This window comes from Oncorhynchus mykiss, chromosome 5, assembly GCF_057628025.1.
Source record: "Oncorhynchus mykiss isolate SJ-2025 chromosome 5, ASM5762802v1, whole genome shotgun sequence".
Taxonomy (NCBI): domain Eukaryota; kingdom Metazoa; phylum Chordata; class Actinopteri; order Salmoniformes; family Salmonidae; genus Oncorhynchus; species Oncorhynchus mykiss.
Window position 1 is genome coordinate 12101472 of NC_143026.1, and position 16992 is coordinate 12118463.

The following is a 16992-nucleotide window of genomic DNA, read 5'->3' on the forward strand; positions in this document are numbered from 1 at the left end:
ATATAGTGCTTGTCAAATTGTTTTGCTGTCTGCAATAAAAATCTGATCAAATAAATAAACATCTTCCCAAAACAAAGGCATGATTTATTTGTACAAAGCACCTGGTACAGTATTAGAAAGCAGAGTCAAGTACTACAGTTAAGTGCCACAAACAAATTGCACACAACTAGGGTGGTTAGTTCTATGACCGCTTCAGCCAAATATAACATCTTTACAATAGAACAATGGGAGTATTAATATTCCATTTCCAACCAACCCCCTAAAGTCACAACAAATATATATACTTGAACCGCATTCCACCATCATGACCAACCCAAAACGCACCCGGTTGCCCCACTTGGCCAAGTCCAATTATTCTTCTGATTGTAAAAGTTGCTAGGACAGAAGTTTAGCATTTTGGAGAATAAACTATGCAAAGTCCAAATGGTTAGTTAGTGTTTTAGTTTCCCTTGTAGATTCATCAAGGTTGACTGGGTCCGGGTTCCTTGTGTGCCCGCTTCACTCAAATTTGATTCCTTGAGCTAGAGGAAGATCCTTGCTGTAGTTGATAGTACTGAAGGGGGAGAAGAACAGTTAGAATAGGAAAACTGTGTCTATCAAGTATCCATTCCACCCCCCAAATGCTCAATTACATAGTCTGTAGTCGTTACAACCCTCTATAAAAGGAGCATGATAACCCAAATATACAGACGGGAGACCCAGGTAAAACCATGGTTTATAGTGCGGTGAATTTGGGGCTTATGCGTTAAAGAATTTACATGGCAGTGTTCCAACTGTGATAGAGGGTCTGCCATAAAGATGAGATGTGGAACAAACTGAAATATTCCTGTGGGGTGTGATCTGGCAGAGAGCATTTATTTTATTCACTCACCATGTGGACCTTCTCATGTACTGCTTCCAAGAGTCGCTGCCTGACTCCCGTCCACCTCCTGTGTGTTTCTCCCCACCTGGAAACAAACACACACGTCAGCAGTTAGCCTAATGCAAACAGGGAAGCCTACAGACAGAAAGACAGATAGCCAACGCACCAAAGGCTCCTCCAATCTCAGCTCCGCTGGTAGGAATGTTGACGTTCACGATGCCGCAGTCCGATCCTTTAGGTCTAGAGGAAGAAAGCATCTTTCCAATGAATAGGCCTACCTCCACTTTCCAATGTCTACTATATCACTTAGACTAGATGCTATATTGCACTGTACACACAGCGTTGTGTACTGTGGTCCACCTGAGACCGTATTCTTGTTGTCCATCAAATGGATCAAACCTGTTTTCAAGCTAAGACCCAGTCCTCAGCCACAACCCAAATCCCACTAACATTCAGGAACCACGTCGCCTCAGAAGGACTTCTTCATACACAACACCCAGCTCTTACCCTAGCCAGCGGAAGACTCGGCCCATGTCCTTGGTGAAGATGCTGCTGGAGAGGCCCTGCTTGACCTCATTGTTCCAGGCAAACGCCTCCTCCTCAGTCTGAGTGGACAACAGATAAGAGTTAGCAGGGATTTAAACCCCCCCCCCCCCCCCTCCCCGAATAACCAAGAATCAAAATGAGCCAGTAGCCACCTTCTCTGGTTTTCAACATTGCACAGGGTACAGTTTACCTGGTTGAACCAGACTAAGTGCAGTGTTACGTCTCCTTTAACCAGGCTCCTGAGACAGAAGGTAATGGATGCCCTACCTGGAACTTGAGGACATAGAGGATGGGGACGAATGTCTCTGTGTGAACGATGGGCGCATCGTGAGCCAGCCCTGTGATGATGGTGGGCTCCACGTAGTTTCCAGGACGATCCATCACCTGGCAACCAAAACAAACTCTGATATTCCCACTTTTCAGCTTTTATTTGACAGCTATTGCGTACATTAGCAGATAACGGTTTGTGGTCTTATTTACGGTTTCTACTGGGTTCCAAATTGATCCATTGATCATTTGTGCTAGAGCTAAAAGAGTAAAGGATTGTGTAGTGCAAGTGTCATTTTTCAACTTAAGGTGTGTCCTCTTATAATGGCATATAAACATTACTTTTATTTAAACAGGTTTTTCTCATTGAGATAAAATAGATTTTTAAAGAGAGACCTTTAGACTACATAACAGCCCACATCACACAGAGGTGCTCTATGTACACAGCAGGAGCACAGTACCTTTCCTCCACACACTACAGTGCCACCCTGTTGCTTGGCCTGTTCGATGGCTGCCAGGTACTGGTCCACAGCCTGCTTGGTGTGGAGCGGGCCGTACATAGTGCTCGCTGTAGGGGAAAAGGGGGGCGTCTATATTAAAAACATGCACCATGTTATTCACACTTGTATTGTGGTCACATGTTCAGCCACCTTAGTATGGAAGTTGAACAGAATTTGCTGATCCATTTTACAGAAGCACTTACGGTCCCAGGGGTCTCCAATGCGGACTTGTTTGTAGGCTTTGGCTACCCTCTCCACCACTACGTCATGGATGCTTCCGTGCAGCATCTAAAACAAAGTAATCAGTATAAAATAATTTAAACAGGGCCTTGGATTGTAGTTCAGAGTGTGACTGCTGCATGTGTGCGTTTCATTGCTCAGATATGAGCATAGTAGTCTATATGTTGCCGTCAACTTACCAGCCTCCTGGTGGTGGTGCAGCGCTGTCCAGCAGTTCCCACAGAAGCAAAGACGGCAGAAGGCACCACAAGGTTCAGATCAGCATCCTCAAACACTGAAGACACACATATTGCCAACTGAGAAACATAACCGTATATACACACTTCCTGAGAAATTAAATGGACAGGCTATTATTCTCAGTCGTAATTATCATACCATTTCGTGCTAGCTACTCTGAGGCAATTCATAATATGTCTGCTCATGCATGTATAACGTCGCAGTATCATGACAATAATCAACAAGGCTAGTGTCTTCACGCCCTTACCTATGATGGCGTTGTTCCCGCCAAGCTCCAGCAAATTACGACCTGTACAAAATCAACACTATTAAGTCATCTTTAAAAAAATAAATAAAGCAATGCGTCCCAAATGTGGTCAAGTTTGGTTGAGAGGTGAAAAAGGTGCCGACTCACCAAACCTCTCCTGCACCAACATGGCCACCATCTTGCCCACGTGGGTGCTGCCAGTGAATGAGACCAGGTCGACGCGCTCGTCCTTCGACATTGCTGTGCTGTGGGGTCGAAAGGGAAAGACTAGTGTAAGAAATATGTTGGACACTCCCTCTTGCCTACATCCAATAAAATCCTTTTGTATTTCTAGGGAGTAGTGTACCAGGAGAAAGGACAGAAGACAGTCACTAGGGGAGAGGACTCACCCGATGTCAGCGCCACCGCATGTCATGGAGCAGATGGCACCTGGCAGGTTGTTTTGCTCCAACACCTCAGCCACGATTCTGTTGGAACACGCACGGACACAACTGAGCACAATCCAACTAAATCCTACACATCTGTGTGTTGCTGAAAAATGGTTTGGTGGTCTAATTGAGCCTCGTCTATTTTGGAGTATGAGTAAATGTAGTCTACATTCTCTCTTCAACGTGACAGTAACTAAAATAAGAGAATTTGCATTAACTCTTCAATCTCTGATAAAATACCCCAAAACACCTACTTGGTTACAGCTACACTGGTTAGAGGGGTGGTGGGAGCTCCTTTCCTAGAGGAAAATCAACAAACATTTCAGAACTGGAATAGGAGCTGTGTACATTGCCATAATGTGAACCTGATTCCCTTTAAACAGGTTTGAGTCCTTATAGCTTAGACTTTGTCCCCTTGCAGAAATTATTTGCGACATGGTGTAAACATTAAAAGACATCACTAAAATGAAACTGGCAGAGAAAGACTGATACACAATATCATCTCAATGATGTAGAACAGTTAACAGTGTGAACCTTTAGGCACTCACCAGAGGCAGACGTTGCCACAGATGAGGGCGATGGCGTTGTTCCAGCCGTAGACGGCCACAGGGAAGTTGAAGGCTGTGATGATGCCCACCAGACCGACAGGGTTCCACATCTCAATCAGCGCGTGGCCCGGTCCTAAAGAGACATCACATTACTTCAAATTGACCAAATTGTATTTAACACCACCATTTCCTATCCCAAGATTCTCTAACATCCAACTACGGTCCTGGAAAAGTATTGGGTGTGCAGGCTTGTCTTCCAGTCTTAAAAAAAAAAAAGTACCTTTATTTAACTAGGCAAGTCAGTTAAGAACAAATTCTTATTTTCAATGACGGCCTAGGAACAGTGGGTTAACTGCCTGTTCAGGGGCAGAACGACAGATTTGTACCTTGTCAGCTCGGGGGTTTGAACTTGCAACCTTCTGGTTACTAGTCCAACACTCTAACCACTAGGCTACCCTGCCACCCGTGGGCCCGTATCCACAAAGCATCTCAGAGTGCAGATCTAGGGTCAGTTTAGCCTTTTTAGATTATAATGAATAAGACTACAGGGACAGATGCTAGATATGTGGCCCTGTTCACAAGTTCGTGGTGAGCAACTGATGAACAGGATCGTGTGTGTTCGAGCAGAAATGGCGCAAAAAGCCTGCACACTTTTCTTAAACCAACAACCACCCTTCGGTAAATAAGACAACATTTAATGGATTGTTAACTGCAGACTTACTTTCAGAGGGGAGAACTGGACCGCCGATCATGCGAGACAAGCCAACAGCGTAGTCACAGACGTCAACGTATTCCTGCACCTCGCCGACTCCCTCAACATAGATCTTTCCCATCTCCAGGGACACCTACAAACAGAAAACAGTTTCCCTTTTGAGCACTGGTCCATTTTGAGTACCGCATCCCTTATTAGCATGGCTCTGTCCTCTCCCCTGAAACACCAAAAGAGACAAGCTCTAGCATGGTAGTGTCAAAGTCTACGGAGCTGCTATGAATCTCATCATCGTAGTTATGTTGCCCTTTTACTGTGTGTTTGCAGCCAAGACTACAGCGGTCACATTTGTGATAGGTCTTACCAAACTGCCCAGGACTTTGATCTTTTTCCTCAGTGCGTCACCAATCTGACGCACAATCTCTCCTCTTTTCGGGGCCGGAATCTAGATTTGACGAGAAAATGTGATTTTTAGTGTTGGCGTGTTCAAAAGGTGAAATGAAATGAGCAATGAAGACACATTCTTGGTTAAGCCACCATACTTACATCTGCCCACACCTTCCAGGCATCCCTCAATTTCTGCACAGTTTCTTCATATTCTGCCATGGTTGCCTGAACAAAGGAAACAGTATCCAGTAACTTCACTACATTAACGTTTTGCATTGGGGTCAGTAAGGCTCCTTTAAGAGAGACTTTTAAAAAAAAGTGTATAAAGTAACTTTGAATCCAGGTCAGATTATTAATATTGGACTCTTGATCTTTAGGGATCATTATGAATATAAACCTGGTTTGGCTCGAACAATTAGCAACTGACGCCTTGAAGACAAGGCCATTCAGAAGCTTTTGGAGAATGAGATAGTCAGCCAATTTAAACAAACAATGTTGACATTTGGGTGAGCAGAATTGAACAGAAAACCACAATTGGGGCCATGCACAATTTCTATGTTAAATTGCAAAATGGTAGCAGTGGTTTATATTTTTTAAAATGGTGACCGTGGTATACTCTGATAGAACTGTGAGACCTTATTGTCATTACCTGGCGTACTCTGGCGATGGGCTCATTGTTGGCAGGGCAATATGAGGTGATGACCTTGAAGAAAGAACACTGATTAGAACACCCCACCACAGGAGCAGGGAAATGATTACTGTATACAGTTCACAGCCTTTGAATTGGATACTTCATTGCTATCTGAAGCCACTGAGATAGCAGTGCACTTTTCAACACACACTGTCCACTACTTATACTTGACATTATGTAGCTTACTCTTTATACGTTAGTCTATAAAGAATACAGTAAAAGGGAATGGTGTCGATGGGTTATACCATGATACTGCCTGACAATTGCATTGGGGGTTAGTGAGTAAATTAAAATTACTACGTTTTCAGTACAATTTAATCAAATTCAACCTATCATATCTGGCCGATAGGTGTCACTGTAGGGTAAGACATGTGCAGTGCGCAAAAAAATATATAAACGATAAAAGAAAACTGTAGGAAGTTCTTTTTACATTTACAGTGACTTCATAACTGCCTCGTTAAGTACTGTATGTCTGTAAGTGTCATGTAATAGTTTGACAGCTGTAAATCTGTCGCACGGCTTTTTGTTACCTGTAGAGACCATGTGCTAGCTAGGTAACGTTATGCTAGCCAGCTAGACCGCGTAAAGTAGGTTCCTGTAGTCTCAAGAAACTCGACGACGTGTCTCGGTAGCAAAGTAAACCAGCTACCTAGCTAACTTAGTTTGCTATGCTAACCAAGTACAGTGGAGACATATTCACATAGCTACTGAAATTGGTTGAATTTGATTACTAACGCTACATTGTATATAACCTATCAAATGTGTCAATGAATTAAGAAACTCAAAAGTCAAAGCAACAAACTATTCGGACAAGTTTGCGTAACATTTTGATCTGTCTCAATTGTCAAACTTGGGCTTTTAGCTTAACGTACTAAGCAAAGTCTACTATGTGGCCTAGTTAGCTTGCCGATAATGTCTGGGTTTATATTTAGAATTCAGGACCCACATAACGTGTAGCTAGCTAATCCCCTTGCATGTTTTACCTCTCCTTTGCCTCCCCAGTTCCCGTTGTAAACACCGTCATTATCCTCACTCAGGCCTAATTCTTTCAACCAGGCATATTTGGGCTGGTTTATCAGAAGTGTAGACATGGCTGCTGATTGTTGGTAGCTGATAGTGAAAAGTTTCTTTCGAAGGGCCCAGTGCCGTACAATGGTTAATGTGAAGCAGCGCTGCATGGTTGGATATCCGGTGCAATAAACGGCTTGCTCCACCAGTTCCACTTGGGCCTCGTGACATTCGCCAGTGATTGGTCCACGCGCGGCACCTCCTTCAGACATAATTTGTTAGTACTATCCGGGATCCTTGGGGCGTTCCAACTCTAAACCTCTTATCTTACCCTAACCCAGTAGTGTAAAGTACTTAAGTAAAAAATACTTCAAAGTACTACGTTTTTGAGGGTATCTGTACTTCACTTTACTATTTATATTTTTGACAACGTTTAGTTTTACTTCACTACATTCCTAAAGAAAATAATGAAATGTTCACACTATACATTTTCCCTGACACCCAAAAGTAGTCATGACATTTTGAATTCTTAGCAGGACAGGAAAATGGTCCAATTCACGCACTTATCAAGAGGTCATCCCTACTGCCTCTGATTTGACTGACTCACTAAACACAAATGCTTCATTTGTAAATGATGTCTGAGTGTTGGAGAATGCCCCTAGCTATCCGTGAATAAATAACAAACAAGAAAATATTTGCATCTGGTTTGCTTAGTATAAGACATTTTAAATTATTCATACTTTTACTTTTAATACTTAAGTATATTTTAGCAATTACATTTACTTTTGATACTTAAGTATATTTAAATCCAAATACTTTTAGACTTTTACTCAAGTATTATTTTACTGAGTGACTTTCACTTTCAGTTGAGTAAGTTTTCTATTAAGGTATCTATACTTTAATTTGACAAAAGTATGACAATTGGGTACTTTTTCCACCACCCCCCTTACCTTAACCATTTTACATTTCAACTTCAATGGGGGGAAGGATGTCCCTAGGACTCTAGACTGCAAGGACCCCCCAATACCCCCTCCCTCCCTCCCTCCCTATTCATGACACAAACACCCCTCTTCTTGGTGAAGAGAATTTAGCTTATATGCTGCAATTCTACATATTTTGTCATGGGTTGCAAAGAAAATGTTGACCTTTTGAAGCAAATTGTCTTGCAATTCTCAACATGTTCCCATGTCTAATGGCCGTGACTCATATCTCTCTCACTAACTTTAAGCATCAGCTGTCAGAGCAGCTTACCAACCACTGTACCTGCACACAGCCAATCTGTAAATAGCCCACCCTACTACCTCATCCCCATATTGTTATTTATCCTCTTGCTCTTTTGCACCCCAGTATCTCTACTTGCACATCTATCACTCCAGTGTTAATGCTAAATTGTAATTATTTCACCTCTATGGCCTATTTATTGCCTTACCTCCCTACTCTTCTACATTTGCACACACTGTACATAGATTTTTCTATTGTGTTATTGACTGTACGTTTGTTTATGTGTAACTCTGTGTTGTTTTTGTCTCACTGTTTTGCTTTATCTTGGCCAGGTCGCAGTTGTAAATGAGAACTTGTTCTCAACTGGCCTACCTGGTTAAATAAAGGTGAAATAAAAATATCAGCCAGGGAAACTAATTGTTTACACTTTATGATAGAACATTCATATTTTTGTTACCGGAATTGTTAGGATTTACTTGTGATCACTACAAAACTACTTATTTTGCTCAAATAAAGATTGAATTAAATAGTGTTTTCTTTCAAATATGGGCCTGGCTGAGAATATAACATTCCATTTTCTACCTGAGTGTGGCCCTGTTGGGCGCATTTTCTACATTATCTTGTGGCCATAACAAAACAACTTATTTTATTTACTCAACTAGAGATTGAAATAAATGGTGTTTCTTTAAAAAGATTGGCCTGGCTGACATGAAAACAAGGATCCACAGACACAGAGGCTGATTACCTTTCTGCACATGTCTTTATTTACAATGCTGGCTACCATGGTTAACACTAACACAGGACATTGAGTGCTAACTTAATTGACTCAGAAAAGTAACAGAAGTAGGCCTACAGTATCACAGCGAGGTCAAACAGGTGTGTGTTAGTCAGGTTATCCAGTGTCCACAGCAATACTATTGATTATTCTCTACCCCCAGTGAATGTGGTGTACTATGGTTTTAGCCATGGTGTCACTAACCCTTGTCTTTTCTCTTTCTCTGTCTTCTCTTTCTCTGAGGCTCTTGGACTGTGACTGAGGACACTCTGCCCTGACACCTGGACGTGCCTGGCACAATCCCAGCTGGCCCCCCTCTACCTGCTACCTGCCTGTTGCTTTATGAAAAGCCGTCAGACCATAGGGTCTTGAAGTGTTAGTACTCTCTCTATAGTCATTATGGATATTGTCACAGCCTGCTGGCCATTAATACTGGTATTGCTCTTTCCTTAATGAAATGGTGAAAAAAGGAAGACTGCTTTCATTTTTAAATTAAGACATAATGAAGACATTGTTAGATGTCATGCAAACTGCAATTGTGACTTCTTTCCCGAATGATTTCCTACGGCTGAGCTATTTTGTCAGTTATCAGTTATTCCATACCAAGGCTAGATGAGGCTGAATGGCAACAACACCACACACAACTGCAATGCAACTAATTCATCTCATTGGCAGTAGTGTAAAGTATTTAAGTAAAAATACTTTAAAGTATTACTTAAGTCGTTTTTTTTGGGGTACCTTTACTATTTATATTTTTCACTACTTTTACTTCACTACATTCCAAATGAAAATGATGTACTTTTTACTCCACACATTTTGCCGGACACCCAAAAGTATTACTTACAATTTGAATGCTTAGCAGTACAGGAAAAGGTCAAATTCACACACTTAAAGAGAACGTCCCTGGTCATTCCTACTGCCTCACATCTGGTGGACCCACTAAACATAAATGCTTCCTTTGTAAATTATGTTGGAGTGTTGGAGTATGGCCCTGTCTGTCACTTTTACTTGAGTCGTTTTATGTTAAAGTATCTTTACTTTTACACAAGTATGACTTTTGAGTACTTTTCCCACCTCTGCTCATTGGTACATGACTGTTCAGTCTGTTGAAAATTCCATCAATGTAAATAAGGATTTCTTGGTTGAATCAAGGTTTTATTAAATATTATATAGTATATATATATATATATAGTAAATATTATATAGTATATAGTTATATAGTTTATAGTTTTATTAAATATTCAAAAAGGGACACACGTACAAAAAACAAATTTATCGAATAAAGTCATTGACAGGAAACGTGATCTACTACATCAATTAGTCTCTCCCCTTCTTTATTGAACCTTTATTTAACTAGGCAAGTCAGTTAAGAACAAATTCTTATTTACAATGACGGCCTACCTCGGCCAAACCCTGATGATGCTGGGCTAATTGTGCGCCGGCCTATGGGACTCCCAATCACGTGTTGCAGTAGTACGTAAGACAGTGGTTCCACAGGTTAATTGTGGATCATTTGCATCCCTATTAGCCATGCCCAGTAATATCCATAAACATACTTTGTGTGGATATTACCCACGGATGTTCAGGAAACCTATCAAATATCTACTTTAAACAGATGGAGATCTTCATTATAAGTGCACCCAGGTCAAAGACTCTCCACACCTGGTCAGAACACCCGAGGAGACAAATTCTATATTTGTGGATTTCCACAGCTGTTTTTTTTTCATTACCCAAATGTATGAGCCATTGATTCAACACCTTTATATGGCATTACATTTGATAATCACTCAAACAGAAAGTGATTTTTAATTGTGTGATAATAATACTCACAACAATGACAGCAGGTTAACTGCCTGTTCAGAGGTAGAACAACAGATTTGTACCTTGTCAGCTCAGGGACTTGAACTCGCAACCTTTCGGTTACTAGTCCAACACGCTAACCACTAGGCTACCCTGACACCCCAAGTAATAATAATAATAAGGTGAGGAAACAGTCCAGGTCAGCCAGGCCCATTTTTTTTAAAGAAACACCATTTATTTCAATCTCTAGTTGAGTAAAATCAGTAGTTTTGTTCTGGTCACAAGGTAATGCAGCAATTGCGCCCAACAGCGCCACACTCAGGCAGAAAACGAAATGTTATATTCTCAGTCAGGCCCATCTTTTCAAAGAAAACCCAATTTAATTAAATCTTTATTTGAGCAAAATAAGTAGTTTTATTGTGATCACAAGAAAATCCAAACAATTCAGGTAACGAGCCTAACAGTCAGGCAGAAAAATCGTTCTATCCAAAAGTGAGAACAATTTGTTTCCCTGGCTGATATGGCTGCTACTTATAAATACTATAACCAGGACATAAGAGACATAAGCAGTCGCTTAGAGCCCCAGTCAGTCATCTACAGTCACTCATCAACCAAATCTCGCTAAAGGCCCCCAAAAGGCTGCAGCACACCCACCATGGACCATGGACATCTCCATGTGAAAAGGAGTCCCATGGTCTGTTTGGTCAATGAGCTCAATTTATTCCAAACACTCAGTGGGAGAAAAAGTACTATCATACTTGAGTAAAAGTAAAGATACTTTAATAGAAAATGACTCAAGTAAAATTGAAAGTCACCCAGTAAAATACTACTCGAGTAAAAGTCATAAAGTATTTTGTTTTAAATACACTACCGGTCAAAGGTTTTAGAACACCTACTCATTCAAGGGTTTTTCTTTATTTTTACTATTTTCTACAGTGTAAAAGTAATAGTGAAGACATCAAAACCATGAAATAACACATATGGAATCATGTAGTAACCAAAAATGTGTTAAACAAATCAAAATCTATTTTATATTTGAGATTCTTCAAAGTAGCCACCCTTTGCCTTGATGACAGCTTTGCACACTAAAGGATAAAAGTATGATGTCTTGACTTGATGTCTTTAAAGAAAAACCTTTCAATGAGTAGGTGTTTGAAAAACTTTTGACCGGTAGTGTATACTTAAGTATCAAAAGTAAATGTAAAAGTACAAATAATTTCAAATTCCTTATATTAAGCAAACATGCAAAAGCACAATTTTCCTGTTTTTGTCATTTATGTATTGCCAGGGGCACACTCCAACATTCAGACATCATTCAGACATCCCTCTAGTGGTGTGGGGGCTGTGCTTTGGCAAAGTGGGTGGGGTTATATCCTTCCTGTTTGGCCCTGTCCGTGGGTATCATCGGATGGGGCCACAGTGTCTCCTGACCCCTCCTCTCTCAGCCTCCAGTATTTATGCTGCAGTAGGCTGTAAAAGGCTGTAAAAATTGTCAAAGACTCCAGCAACCCTAGTCATAGACTGTTCTCTCTGCTCCCGCATGGCAAGCGGTACCGGAGCGCCAAGTCTAGGTCCAAGAGGCTCCTAAATAGCTTCTACCCCCAAGCCGTAAGACTCCTGAACAGCTAATCAAATGGCTACCCAGACTATTTGCATTGCCCCCTCAATGGAACGCTGCTGCTACTCTCAGTTATTATCTATGCATAGTCACTTTAATAACTCTACCTACATGTACATATTACCTCAATTACCTCGACATGGTGTCCCCGCACACTGTACCGGTACCCCTGGTATATAGCCCCGCTATTGTTATTTACTGCTGCTCTTTAATCATTTGTTATTCTTATCTTACTTTTTGTATTTTCTTAAAACTGCATTGTTGGTTACGGGCTTGTAAGTAAGTATTTCACTGTAAGGTCTACTACACCTGTTGTATTCTGAGCATGTGACAAATAACATTTGACCTGAAGCGTGCTGGGCCCATAACCTAGATGTTACTATTTTTCAATTTTCATTTGTATAGTAACATACCAGCAAACTGTAGTTAAATAAATATAAATACCTACAATCTATAATTACACGGGTATTGTTCATGTCTTGCTTTTGAATCACAAACTATAACAATTTAAATATAATTTATCAAGAGGAAAAAAGTTGTGACGTAGATGTGGGTACTTTTATTTACTTCCGAGTAAGACTGTAGAAATGGCGGGTGTTAACAGAGATACAATGGATGATTTGGAGGATGGAGAGATTTCTGGATCAAACTCTGATTCAGAAATGGGAACCACAGTTGACGTTAAACCCCAGGTAAGAAAATAATTAAATCAGACCTTCTTAAACATTAGCAATATGGATTGTTTGATTCTGCAAACGTGGGAATGGAAGCAAACGTTAGCTAAAGCTAGCTACGTTCGCGACGCTAGCTTTGCAACGTAGCTACAGCACAAATTGAAGAACAGTCTTTAGTTACAGTTTGCTAGAGGAGCACGTTGTCCACAAAGATTGCTATATTTTTTGCAGGTCTCATTGGTCCCAGTGCATCGAAAGTGTGTGCTACATTTAGCTAGCTAGCTTGCGTTGCTATGGTGTGGCCACTCAAGCTAATTTATGCTGCTGCATTTTAACTAGGCAATGACTAAACTAATGACTAATCTCGGTTATCTAGAAGTACAATTATTGCAAAAGTGTCACTTCACACGAATCTGTCCACGGTAAATTAACTGTTACATGTCAACTACCGGTAATGAGCGGAGCCTACTACTTTGGTATTAACCTGTACAATTTTATGTAAAAATGTAAATACCCAAAAGTAATTATTTATCATGAGGGCCATAAACAATACCTAGTTATACTGCCAAAAATATTAAAATCACACCTTTCTGGTATGAATAGCTATAAATTGCTGAGGTAATCACTTTTCAGGACTCCAGTACACAGTACAAATATGAATATACAAAAATGAAAAATCGCACATTGTTCTCCTATTATAAAGTGGGGGGAATAGGGCTTGAAATGCTTTCTAAATAGGACTTACTATAATATTTCACCTTATAACTGTAAAATACAAATATAGCACCATTTCATATAACTTACAACAGAGCATTTTCTGCCCAGCGTCCTCTGAGCGAAGCAGAGACGCCATTCAAATGCCTGCTGACTCATTACACCATCGGCTTTAAGCACCGATTCATCCCTTTGTGACGAAGGGAAAGTGGTCTTGTGTCAATTCTACAAAATTATTCGGTATTTTTCATGTTGAGAGCTCTAAATCCATCTGAGAATATCACAGTGAGATTAAACTGATTTTGCTGCCATCTCTAGGGTCTCCTGTTTCATATCCAGTATTGTAAGCGGAGCTGCGAGTATCACAGGCGAAGGAAATCGATCCTTTGTCTGGATAGGCCAGAAAATGTAACATGTCACTCCTTACGCAAGTGAAGTGTCAGATTTTACATACTGCATGTCAGATGAGAGAGGAGAATGGCATGTGAAGTGGGACCAAGAGAGCATCCACGGAGTGCACAACTATTTATTTTGCCCATTCACAGAGCGCCCTGTATATATATACACACACACACACACACACACACACACGTAGGTGGGAATCAGTCCAGAACCGCTCAGTCAGGCGTACCAGACTTTTAAATGGCCTTGTATAATTAAATCTGAAAATGATCTGACAGTCTTCTCTTCTCTTACCAACTAGATGCCTGCAGCAGCTCCTGTTTTCAGTGGCCAGTCTTTCCAGAGTAGGGCCCTTCCACAGACAGCCACGTCAGCCACAAGCTACCGTAGCACAATGAGAACCGCGGACTCCAGCGATAGCGAACCAGACTCGGATGAGGACGCAGCAGTGTGGAGGCGGAAGCGGCAGAAGTGCTCCAACGCTCCCCAACCTGCCCCGGTCCCCACTCCCCACTTCGGAGCCCCCCAGGCTAACCCAGGCGGCCGCAAAGTCAACAACATCTGGGGCTCTGTGGTTCAGGAGCAGACCCAGCAGGCAGTGGAAGCTGAGCTGGATTTCCTTGGTGTGGATGGTGCCATTAGCATGGCCAGCAGGCAGGTGGAGACCTACAACTATGTCCTGGCCCGCAAGCTCATGGAGAAGGAGAGGGAGGAACAGGAGCCGGGTGAGGTAGCCATGTTGGACACTCAGCTGGACGAGTACATGAAGCGTGGCGGGCCGGCCGCCGAAGAGAATGGAGGCGGCCATTTTAAGAGGAAGCGATCGGCCAAAGAGAGGCTGGGCCCCAGGGCTGAGATGGACATCGAGGGTCGGTATGAGATCACAGAGGAAGACCCAGACGACAGGGTGATTGAAGAGATAGCCCACAGGTGAGCTGGTTGGTTGGAATGTCTCGGCTATTTCATATTTGGCCATGTGAAATGTTTGGCTTGCCATGCGGGCTAAATAAAATGTCATTATTTTCTTCTTTCCACAGTGTCAACAATATCACACAGTCGTACAATAACCTCATACTAACTTGCGGATCCATTTTCTCCCCTCAAGGCTACAAGAGCCCAAAAAGGAATTGATTGAGCGAATTGTGAGAGTCATTGGGAAGAAGAAAGCAATAGAACTGCTTGGAGAGACCGCCACACTTGAGGAAACTGGTGGTGTGTACATTATGGTATGCATCTGTTCTTGTTTCAGTTTATGTGAGAGATACAGCTGAGTTAATTGACAACTCCTGTTATATGATATCCATAATGTCCCAATTCTCATCGCAATGAATCATCACTTGTGTAACTGCATGCCTTTCTAAAACATATTTGAATTGGTACCCTTATGCTAGATTGTTCTGTAACCATTTGTTAAGTCTGTGTGAAATGATTTGATATGTTCACCTCACTGTAGGATGGCAGCAGGCGACGGACTCCTGGAGGGGTGTATCTCAACTTGCTGAAGAACACTCCCAGTATCTCTAGTGAGCACCTTAAGGTATGACACTTTTGAGACTGTAAAATCAAGTGGCTTTTCATGCACTTCTCTAATCCTGTCCACTGAATCAATGTTGGCTTATCTTTTTTTTCTGTACTCCCTATATGCACACACTACATTTACTAATCACATTTCTGTAAACATTTCATTTTTAAATAGGAAATATTTTACGACGAAACCCAGAAGGAGTACAAGGGCAAGAAGTCAGCGCAGAAGCGAAGGCGACACGTGGTTGCCAAGAAGATGAAGCAGGCCATCAACACACTGAACCTGCAGGAACACGACGACGTCTCCAGAGAAACGTTCGCAAGCGACACCAACGAGGCCTTGGAGTCTCTCGAGGTGGTTGCCGAAGAGGAGGGCCAACAGGAACCGGAACCAGAACCTGCCATGGGCACTGAGGACACACCCGTAGTCTACAATGCTGCCGACCTGGAGGTCTTTTGATCCAAAATGGCTGCCCAGTGTCTGAACTTATGCACGTCCCAATGAGGACGTCCCATGAGGCTGTGGCATCCACTGTGACAGGTGGACGCTGCTCAGATACAAAATGGTGAATGCACTGTAAGTTACTGTCCACGACAGCGCTATGTAATACTAGACCTTCATCCTCATGTTTGTCTAACAAATTAAGTTGTCTTCTTTATCAATCAGTTGAAGACCAAAGCTTGCATTAGTAACGTGCTTACAGAGCAGCTAGTTACTAACCACAGATACCACCTGACTGATAATTTCAACAACAGAAAATGTTTTTCTCCATAAATGGATACCAACCCCTCATCTATTTGCATCCTGGAAAGCATAAGATTTAGTATGGCTTTTTTACTAATGCTCTGTTTGTCCACAATTTCAAATGTAAAGTAAAAATATAAGGCAAGAAATGTGTCACCACTCCAAAGGAATGGCAAAATCAGTATGCCAGCTACAGTACTTGCTATCTACTGTATATGTTTATAGGGAGTATTTGTTTGTGAGCTAGTTGGATTGAACGGGATCTGAGTGTTTGTCATGTACAGAGGAACTGCACAAAGACCAATCCTTAGAAGTAAGATCAAATCCGGTTTGAGATTTTTCTTTAAATAAAGTTTGTTTGTTCGACCCCTTTTAAGAGAGAATTTGATCACACGCCAGTGATTTTGAGTGTTGTGAAAAATGCATGCCTCTTCAGAGGACCCATGGTCTGTTTTTAATTTGTTTATGTAGAGATGGGTTCGGATTATGTTGCGTTGTGAGATAAAGCACTAAATTGTTCCAGTTTCCTAACCCATTGCTGCCCCTCCCCCCTGTCTCTGGACAAGACATCTCGGAAAAATACATTTTCTGTGTTTTAACACATTCCTTACATAAAATATTATTAAACTCATTCATTGTCCACCCTTTGCTTTAATACAGTATGATGTAATCAATTGTATTTTGATTTGTCTTATTTCTTCACATCTGAATGGGTAGTGTACACGATTCAGGCTGCTGTGTTATCTTGCCCTGTGGTGGTCATTGATTGGCCAGTAACAGATATGGGAAGGGAAATTATGCTTTTTTTTTTTTTGGTCCCCTACTTTTCATACTAATGTGAGTTTATGA

The 16992-nt window shown here is 41.5% G+C and overlaps 2 protein-coding genes across 2 annotated transcripts; one reads left to right on the top strand and one right to left on the bottom strand.

Moving 5' to 3' along the window:
• Nucleotides 1–63: 63 nt before the first annotated feature.
• aldh7a1 (aldehyde dehydrogenase 7 family, member A1) lies at nt 64–6960 on the bottom strand. Its single transcript, XM_021601678.3, has 18 exons — nt 6646–6960; nt 5621–5674; nt 5131–5196; nt 4949–5029; nt 4597–4720; nt 3876–4008; nt 3582–3626; nt 3289–3366; nt 3047–3144; nt 2900–2941; nt 2595–2689; nt 2379–2463; nt 2137–2243; nt 1676–1792; nt 1370–1467; nt 1029–1102; nt 872–947; nt 64–553 (listed from the first exon to the last, which is right to left on the bottom strand). Exons 1-18 carry the CDS (start codon nt 6940–6942, stop codon nt 499–501), a joined length of 1725 nt encoding a protein of 574 aa, XP_021457353.3. The 5' UTR covers nt 6943–6960; the 3' UTR covers nt 64–498.
• Nucleotides 6961–12630: 5670 nt separating this feature from the next.
• On the top strand, nt 12631–16817 carry phax (phosphorylated adaptor for RNA export). The gene is made up of 5 exons (XM_021601680.3): nt 12631–12776; nt 14176–14804; nt 14980–15100; nt 15328–15411; nt 15571–16817. Exons 1-5 carry the CDS (start codon nt 12672–12674, stop codon nt 15856–15858), a joined length of 1227 nt encoding a protein of 408 aa, XP_021457355.1. The 5' UTR covers nt 12631–12671; the 3' UTR covers nt 15859–16817.
• The last annotated feature ends 175 nt before the right edge of the window (nt 16818–16992 follow it).